The 10,222-nt window shown below is 35.6% G+C and overlaps 1 protein-coding gene across 2 annotated transcripts in view; it reads right to left on the bottom strand.

Annotated features, from left to right (window-relative positions):
* Positions 1-442: 442 nt before the first annotated feature.
* The window catches only part of ptgfrnb (prostaglandin F2 receptor inhibitor b), a 46,735-nt gene continuing 36,955 nt past the window's right edge, over positions 443-10,222 (bottom strand). For both annotated transcript variants that reach the window (XM_066649829.1, XM_066649838.1), the window contains 2 exons: positions 8,161-8,460; positions 443-2,711 (listed from right to left, as the gene is read on the bottom strand). In XM_066649829.1, the coding sequence (XP_066505926.1) occupies positions 2,551-2,711; positions 8,161-8,460 (461 nt within the window). In that variant the 3' untranslated portion in view covers positions 443-2,550. The remainder of the gene's footprint in view (positions 2,712-8,160; positions 8,461-10,222) is intronic.

Genomic DNA, 10,222 nt, shown 5'->3' with positions numbered 1-10,222 from the left:
TCCCACCTTAAGGGTTAAAACAATGAATGAATGAATAAGGGTTACAGACAATGAATGAATGAATGTTTAAAGCACCAATCATTGGAAGGCTGACTGCGTTTCAGTGTGTTCTGACACATATTCAGCATTTCATACTTTAAAAAAGATAATGCAATGTGAAAAATATATAATTGAAATACTGCTTTTTTCCGTCACATTTCATGCATATTTATATTATGTCATGTTTAAATGTCATGTACATTGGATTTCACATTTTCATTGCCTTGACTGAGATTCAATGCAGCACAAATTCCTTTATTTGATTAAAACAACAAATTGACAAAGATCTTAAAGAATGTTATGAAACAAAATGCAGATAAATGTATAGTTTAATGTGGTATTTAATAGTTTAAGGTGTAGTCAATCTACCTATCTATCTATAAATACAGAGACATAGAACCAACTGATGAATATTGGGGTGGTGGGTTGTATGTGTATATACACACACACACACAGGCACAAATTCAAACAGATTAGTTATGAATAAATTATTAAGTTATTAATAAGTTAGTAGTAAGTTAACTGATTCATGCTACACTTCTGTTACTTCATATTTTCATCTATACCCCCCCCTCCAAAAAAACAAAAAAAAAAAACAAGACAACAACAATTTGTCATATTTATTCCATTACATTTATAAAAGCAAAGTGTAAAACTGGATTCAAATGTAATGTTTATCAGTGTTTTTTTCTGGGACCCATACAATTCCATATTGTTCTACAGAGTATGATGGCCTTTAAACACTCTCTACAAATTGCTGAACCCTTCAGGGTCAATCTCTACCAGTACAACAAATTGGAACAAAATCTATGATTTAGCTATATAATTTAATCCTAGAGTTAAGGAATATTTAATAGGAATGTCCCTCATCTAGTGTTTTACTAATGGACACACTTGACTTGAGGCTTAAGTTACTCATTAAGTTACTTGACTCATCATTCTGTTTTTGTGGAATACACACTTGTTCCAACTGAGATTTTCATATCTGTGTCAAATATCTGTTGCCTTATCTCAGTAAGTACAGCCTTATGTGTATTTATTTTATTATTTTTTCCAGAGTAGATTTCATATCACTTGCACTGTTCTTTACAGCTCTTCTTTATGACTACATTTATTGAGTACATTTATTTTTCAGTATATTTGCAACCATACATTAGTTTGCAAGGTAAGAATAAAGTAATAATTTAATGTATAATATTATTTTATATAATGTATTCATAATACATTAATATATGCGTAATTAGCATTTGAGGCTGTATTTGTTAAAACAATTTTTTTCAGACACTGAAAAATGAATATAATGCAATAATGTGGCAGTTAATATGATGAAATTCAATCAATAAAAACATAATTATATGAAAAATTGTAACTGGTAAAAAACAACAGGTCTTCAAAATATTTAGAAAAGAGCCAGCCTGGGAAGTTGCAATTTTTTTTGTAACAGCAAACTCTGCATTTGTACTATAAAAATACAACATTTTGACAAGAAAATAAGTTATTTACACTACAAACTTATAAAAAATAAACCATGCATCATCCCTATTTGACACTGACATAGAATCTGTTACATAGAAAACCAGAGGAATGGTACAATCATACATAATTTACTTTAGTTTTAAAATACACTTTTATAGACAAAGCCTAAAAAACAACAACATTTCTTTGAAAAAACAAACCAATACAACAGTATCTATGTTAGTTCAATGTAGTGGTAAAGTGTTATTTTCTTTAGTTATTTTGCATGCTATTAAACAAAAACACTAGGAAATACTGATCACATTAGGGAAGAATTTGATTGAGTTGTGCAATAACCTAAGCTGCAAAAGTTTTCAGAAAAAAAACACTAAGAGAGTGTATGAAACCAACTATGGAATGTATCAGTGATTCATTTTTTCAGTTGTTCAGCTGGTCAAAAAGCTTTCAGTAGGATGGAGATAATATAAAATGGTTTACTCTGCCATGGATTGTGTCAGTATATTTGTTTGTTAGTCCAAAGAGATAAAGCCTATTTTATTGAAAACTAGCAAACAAGTCCAGTCTTTTAGTTTGTAGCTCATTTCTTGCATCTGAAATAAACTCTAAAAATAGTAAAGGTATTATTGATGTTATGTTTGTCACATAATCATAGGTTTTTAATAAGTATCAGGTTTTATAAAAACAGCCTCTTTATAGCATTAAAAATTTATAATAGCAATGTGGAGATAAACTTTGGAATGTGTTGGGATCTTTCATAACTAAACAGATGAAGAGTTTTCTGAATAAAGAAACGGATAAAGCTGTATCACATTAAAACAATCTTTCCATTTTCACAGCACAATTTATTCCTGTAAAACTCATATATAAATGACTGAAAGATATCAGCCAACAGTCAAACTACATAAGTTCATAGTTTTATCATTCCCTTTATTCTGAGTGCATATTACATTTTCTGTAATTACCTTCCTTCTTCTGCTGCATAACATCAATCATGTTGTGACCATAGCATAAAGGAGGTGAATAGTTTTATGAATTTTACATCGCCATGTCCATTAACTTGATGTGAGAGCGGGGAGTTTGTGTAGTGTTTCGGCAGCAGCATCGAGCACAGACAAAGCCAAGAATGAGGGAGAAGAGACCCATGGTGAGGGATGCACAGGCCCCATACAGCAAAGGTAACTTCATTGAATTCCATACTTTAAAAGAGAAAATCATAAAATGAATACTGTGGTTTAAGAAGCATTATAAGTGAAATATATAAGATGAAACACAAAAACAAAAAAACAACAACAACAGATGTAATACAGGTTATATAATAAGCATTCCAAATAATTTTTGTGTACAAAAAACAGTACTATGTTTATGAAACAGCTGAAACAAAACAGTGACACTGAAACAAAGACACTGAACTTGGAACATGATAATAATGGAATATGAATAAAATAAATGCAATTTGTATGGCAGTAATTAAATTATTGATTATTTAATAAATTATTAATTAATTTTATTATATTCAGTTCAAATTCATTTGTATTGGCCAAAAGATTAGCTGAAAAACAAACAGAAGCAAACACCTGTTACGGTTGGCCCCTCCTTCTCCTTGTTTTTAGTTTTGTTTCTATTTTGTACGGTTTTCCCTTTCTTATACCTTTAGTTTTCCTTGGCATTTCTCTGTCCATATCTCCCACGTGCTTTCTGTTTATGTTTTGTCCAAGTGCTAGTCTACATTGATCCTGGCCACGCCCCTTTCCTAATGTGACTGCACCAGGTGTTACTCATTAGAGTAACTAAAAGACTCATTAGAGTCTGTGTATGTCAGTCATTCGTGCTGTTTTTTACCTGAGGCCATGGCCATAACTAGTTTTGAGGACACTGAGGTCCAGACATACATGTTTTCCCCATCTCTCATTTTCCTAGGGCACAGGATTCGACAGACTTCGGTCTCACAAGACCTTTCAATTACTAACCATCTTTATGTGCTTGTTGAGATGTATGTTATGCATATATATGACACTGCTGCTATGATGTAAACATGAGGACTTTGTGAGGGCAAATTGTAGGTTTAGTCAGAAGTGTGTGTGTAGCACTGCTATTCAAAACCTGTCCTCTAGCTGCAGAAAAGTTAGCTGAGCAAACTTAATACCTATCAAGTTATGCTACCCTGTAAGATTGTGCTACCTAGTGTGTATTTACAGGTTTAACTCCCAAAATACAAAGGAAGGACATCTTAACACAGGATAAAAATGGAATAATACAAAATGCTTTCAGTAGTTACATGTTTTATAGTAATGTTATACAGGTGCTGGTCATAAAATTAGAATATCATAAAGTTTATTTCAGTAATTCAATTCAAAAAGTGAAACGTGTATATTATACTCATTCATAACACACAGACTGATATATTTCAAGTGTTTATTTCTTTTAATTTGATGATTGTAACTGACAACTAATGAAAACGCCAAATTCAGTATCTCAGAAAATTAGAATATTGTGAAAGGGTTCAATATTGAAGACACCTGGTGCCACACTCTAATCAGCTAATTAACTCAAAACACCTGCAAAGGCCTTTAAATGGTCTTACAGTCTAGATCTGTAGGCTCCACAATCATGGGGAAGACTGCTGACTTGACAGTTGTCCAAAAGATGACCATTGACACCTTACACAAGTAGGGCAAGACACAAAAGGCCATTGCAAAAGAGGCTGGCTGTGTCCAAGCACATTAATAGAGAGGCCAAGGGAAGAAAAATATGTGGTAGAAAAAAGTGTAAAAGCAATAAGGATAACCGCACCCTGGAGAGGATTGTGAAGCACAACCCATTAAAAAATGTGGGGGAGAAACACAAAGATGCACACGCACACATGTATGCAAGACATGGGTTTCAGCTGTCGCATTCCTTGTGCCAAGCCACTCTTGAACAAGAGACAGCGTCAGAAGTGTCTTGCTTCCAAAAAAGAACTGGACTGCTGCTGAGTGGTCCAAAGTTATGTTCTCTGATGAAAGTAAATTTTGCATTTCCTTTGGAAATCAAGGTCCCAGAGTCTGGAGGAAGAAAGGAGAGGCACAGAATCCATGTTTCTTGAGGTCCTGTGTAAAGTTTCCACAGTCAGTGATGGTTTGGGCTGCCATGTCATCTGCTGGTGTTGGTCCACTTTGTTTTCTGTGGTCCAAGGTCAACGCAGTCATCTACCAGGAAGTTCTTAATGCACTTCATGCTTCCTGCTGCTGACAGACTTTATGGAGATGCAGATTTCATTTTCCAACAGGACTTGGCACCTGTACACAGTGCCAAAGCTACCAGTAACTGGTTTAAGGACCATGGTCTCCCTGTTCTTAATTGGCCAGAAAACTCACCTGACCTTAACCCCACAGAAAATCTATGAGGTGTTGTGAAGAGGAAGATGAAATATGCTAGACTCAACAATGCAGAAGAGCTTGAAGGCCACTCTCAGAGCAACCTGGGCTCTCATAACACCTGAGCAGTGCCACAGACTGTTCAACCCCATTGCCATGCTGCATTGCTGCAGTAATTCAGGAAAAAAGAGCTCCAACTAAGTACTGAGTGTTGTACATGCTCATACTTTTCAGTCGGCCAGCGTTTCTAAAAATCTTTTTTTTTTTTTGTATTGGTCTTAAGTAATATTGTAATTTTCTGAGATACTGAATTTGGGGTTTTCATTATTTGTCAGATATAATCATCAATTTAAAAGAAATAAACACATGAAATATATCAGTCTGTGTGTAGTGAATGAGTATAATATACAAGTTTCACTATTTGAATGGAATTACTGAAATAAATAAACTTTTTCATTATATTCTAATTTTATGACCAGCACCTGTATTTATCTTAAATCACTTTATAAAAATCCAACAAAAATTAAACTATGTAGTATATTTTGTAATGTATCTAAACATGATACATAGCATCAGACAGCATCAGTTATTTATATAAGTTACAAATGTCTGTATCATAATAACTTGCTTCCAACTTTAAACAGTTAAAAGTAATGTGACATGATCTATGCAGTATAGATTCCCTCGTCTCCGCAGATATTTTAAGGCTGCAAATCTCTTGTCTAACATCAGGGTTAGACAAAGCTTTGCTCATTCAAATTTCTTTTATTCAGACCAAACTACAGCAAAATATGTACAGTTTACTTTGGAATGCATATGAAGCCAAGATAGATGAGTACAAGGAAAGAGGTTGGAGATGGGAACGAGTTTGTCCGACACAGAAATTATGTACGTTTGCAAATAGGGCTGAGGGGAGGAGTTTGGGCATGATCCTACTCCCAAAGTTATATTGTTACATAACTTAATTATTCATATCCTTCATTATATTATTACATAACATATTACATGCTAGTAAGTACCAAACCCATAAAGGCTGAAACAGGGAGGTGTACTCAGATGTTTTTGGGGTGGAGTTCAGGATGGCTTTGGAATGCATATGAAACCAAACCCACAAAATCACAGGCATGCTAGGCATTAAGTGCTACACAATGGTCAAGTTGAAAGGTACTTTGGTCGAGGGTTTGGTTGGTGTCCTGGATCATGAGTAAGTAAGTAAAAAGGGGGTTATCGAGTAAATTAACCGGTGCAAGACTGAGCACCATGTGAAACATTAGAGGAATAGCATTAGGTAGAGTAAACTGAACATCCTTTATTGAAGATGATGATAATAGCATATTAGAGTAGAGAAGAAGGGCACAACTGAAAAACTCAAAGTGCCACAGTGACAAAGTGTTAGTGATTGTACAATGTGATAGAGTCAGAGTTAATCTCAAGATGGCTAAGATCATTGGGCCAGCTGGAAGTGGATTAGTAGCTATCAGGAACGTCATCAAATACTACAAAGGGGGCAGCAATAATGAAATTGAAATGACCTGAGTTGGCATGTATGCCGTAAAGGTTCCATATCAGTGGCAAACTGAAGGGTGATCTAGAGGGATGACAGGCATGGCAAATAAGCCCAAAAATAAGCCTAAAAAGGGGGCGATGACCGTGATTACTGTAGGAACAGTGAGACAGAGAGAAGGCTGCTTGTCACATGGGAGCATACCCTGAAAGAGACAGAATCTGAAAGGTGCTGAGGAGCTCGAGCATGGTGGCAGGGTAGAAAGTTGACTTAAGGATGGCAGAAAGGGTGAAATGTAGGTGCTAAAAGGAGAGGCAGCATGTGAGAAAGTGGATTTAAAAAATTGAGGAAAACATCCAGGAAATAGGCAGATTCAGGTGCCTATTCTATTCAGATTCAGGAGTTGGGACAAAGGTCCACATCAGGAGAGAGGATAGGCTATAAAGGAAGAGGCAGGGTGCAGGGCAGCTGCAAGGTGAAAAGTGAAAGTAGTGCAGCAGCAGAGGGGAGGGGTCGGAATGAGGGTCCTCAGCAGCATCTAAAAAGAGAAAGTGTGAGCTGTAAAGTTAGAGGCTGGGTGTGGCATGGCTGTAAAGGGGATGGGTTGGCATGAAGGTCCACAGTAGTACACAAGCTGTTAAGTTGCTGGGAAGTGACACAGAGCTTAGATCAGTGGGCGCAGGCTGTAGACACGACATCGGCCGAATGCAGCACTGGATCAGCAGAAAAAAAAGGTTTTCTTACTGTATTGAATGGCAAATAGGGAAGAACTTAAGGGTGAAGTTAACGAGAGGAATCAAAAAACACTTTTTATAAAATTCAGAAGTGTCCTTGCCATTTGCTAGCCCTTCATTTTGTTTGCGTGCTCAGAACTGGTCTAATATGTTTATGAAGTTTCAGGGTCTGTAAATGAGTGAAAAAAAAAAAAAAAGACTTAAATGTGTTGTCCTGCTCCATAGGTTGGTAATATTGACTTATTTTTGCTGTTTCAGGTCACTTAAGGTGGAAATGTTTCCAAACTCGGGAGCTGGTAAACTGCATTATCAAAAGTGGTACAAACTAAATGATTTGAGTTACAATCGTGTTTTTGTGGTAATTCAAATTGAATAAAAACTTACAGCCAAGTTAACATTCAGAAAGACACAGAGCTTAGAACTGTTTCCCCACAATCGTAGACGTTCCTTTTAAGTCTGGAATTACTTCAGTGAGAGAGATTACAACATTCTGTATGCGTGTTAGTCAAACTAAACATTAGTTTTATTAATTTCACACTGCAGTGGAAGTAATTCCTTTGGAAAAGCACATTTTACACATCAGGAAATAACTTCAGACACCACAGAAATTTCCTTTAGTGCTCATAGTTTAAAAAGTAAGGGAATATATTTAGAAAATGGTCAAATGACTGACTCTTGCTTCTAGTGTCCATTCTTATTTTTTAAAGTTCCTAGGTAAATACAAATAATTGTGAGGAAGCTATAAATAAGCATTTTAACAGGTAAGTATACAATCATATTTAATCAGTTTTCAATAATGTTACCTCTTATCTCAACAATTTCTGCTTGCCTGTGTTCTCTTGAATTTTTAAAATGACAATTTTTGAATTTGGTGTAGTATTTTGTTACGAGAATTAATCATTTGACAATCAATTACTCATGCATGACCCTACTAAACAGGGATTTTTTCTGCTTTTCCATTGTAAGTGAAAAGTCCCTCATCCAAATGCCTAAAATTAATAAAGATCCTAAAATGTCAACAATGAAGAGCAAAGAAAGAATAAAAACTACTCACATGCAAACTTGACATTAATAAATATTTTCTTGGATAAGATGTCTGGGTCCTTGATCCAGACCCCGTTCAGTCGTACCCAAGGTGTGGCAGTGCAATAGTATTCGCCTGCATCACTTTCCTGGGTCCCATGAAGGTTGAGAGCAAATTTTTGCTCACTCAGGCGCTCCACACTGCAGTCACTAGAATCATTACGAGGGCTCTTCTTCACCACACCCCAGCGATCCATATATGCCAACAGATTAAGACCACCTGGGCCTCTTAATCCACTCTGATACCACCACATTTCATATGCCACTTCATCTGAGTAAAAAGAGAAATTCATGAAAAATCCATTTAATATGTAAACATATCCATAGTTCAGTGTGCAAAGTTTGCTCCACAGACTAAATACTATACATTTAATCATGTGTTAACACAAGGTGAGCCTTACTAACTTTAAAGAAAAAATAGTTTACCTAAAAACATCGCAAATTCATTGTGATGTTTCACTAACATGTTATATGGAGAACAGGGCCTCTATCATTGCTACTTTGGGTTCAGCACAGCAGAAATGGCACTATGTAACTTTTAGAAGAGAATAGGAAACCACCCCCTGCTTCCCTCTTCCCACTTCAGTACAGTTATCTACAATTGTAGGGGAGCCTGAGAAGAAAGAATCTTACTGGGTGTTCCTTTAAATAAACAAATTAAACTGTGTGAATCATTTAAAAAAAATCTGTAAAGAGATTATATAATAATTTATGTTGGGTTTATGTTGCTGCTGACAGCTGATGTTAATTGGCTTGTTAGCTTGTTGGCTACATAAACAAATTAAATTAGCTCATTAACACATGGTGCAGCAAGATGTTCCCATGGATAAAAAGCTTATTTGTCACATACATAGTTACACACAGTACAACTTGCAGTGAAATGCTTTGACAACTGACCAACATGTTTAACAAAATACAAGTAGAAAGGAAATAGAATAAAATACAATACAATAACATATATAGACATTCTCAATATAAATAATATTAAACTAGAAAGAATAAAACTGAAACTGTACAAAAAATATACAAGAAGAAAAAAACTTATACAAAATATAATATATAAGTGAGCTGTGCGAATGGCATACAGATGTGGATTAAAGTGCATATTGTGCATCTGAATGTGTAAATGAATGCAATGCAATATATAAGTGACAAATGAAAAAGTCTGTGCAGTAAAAGTAGTTTACATTCCTTTATGTGGTGTAAAGTTTGAGCTGGATAAAGTGTCAATTTAGACTTGGTTGAGAGTTCGAATAGCCATTGGAAGGAAGCTCCACCTCATCCTCTCTGTGCTCATGACTGAGGTCCTTCAAGATCTTCTTTGCTTTGGACCAGCACCACTTCTTATAGATGGTCTGGAGTTCAGATTGAATGACTCAGATGATGCGTTTAGCCAAGCGCACTCCCTTCTGCTGGGTCTGTCTATCCTGTTGGGTGCTGTATCCAAACCAGGTTGTGATGTTCCCTGTTAGGATGCTCTCTATGGTGCATGAGTAGAAGTTACGCAGTCTGAAGTTCGAAGGGCACAGTCCTTCACAGGCAAGGATGGGGCAAGGTTCACCACTTTGTGAAGAACTGCATGTGCAAATTGTCCAACAGTTTAAGAACAATGTTTCTCAACAAACAATTGCAAGGAATTTAGGGATTTTATCATCTACAGTCCATAATGTCATCAAAAGATTCAGAGAATCTGAAGAAATCTTTGCAAGTATGCAGCAAGGCAGAAAACCAATATTAAAAGCAGGTCATAAGCTTTTAATCTTAAAAGACATATTTGTCTTTGTAGTGCATTCAACTGAATATACGTTGAAAAGTATTTGCAAATCATTGTATTCTGTTTTTATTTATGTTTTACACAATGTCCCAACTTCATTGGAATTGGTGTTTCTACATGGAATTGAAACATCTTAAGTTTGACAAAGTGATGGTATTTTAAGACTGGGTATTTTTAAGTTGTAGGACCCAGTGGACATGGACAACAGGCTCTTTCAGGGTTTTTTGCTGAATATGAGTATGTCATCCAAATAAATGAA

Source organism: Hoplias malabaricus, chromosome 2, assembly GCF_029633855.1.
Source record: "Hoplias malabaricus isolate fHopMal1 chromosome 2, fHopMal1.hap1, whole genome shotgun sequence".
Classification (NCBI taxonomy): domain Eukaryota; kingdom Metazoa; phylum Chordata; class Actinopteri; order Characiformes; family Erythrinidae; genus Hoplias; species Hoplias malabaricus.
Note: the sequence above shows the minus strand (reverse complement) of the source record. Positions and strands in the feature narration are given on the sequence as shown.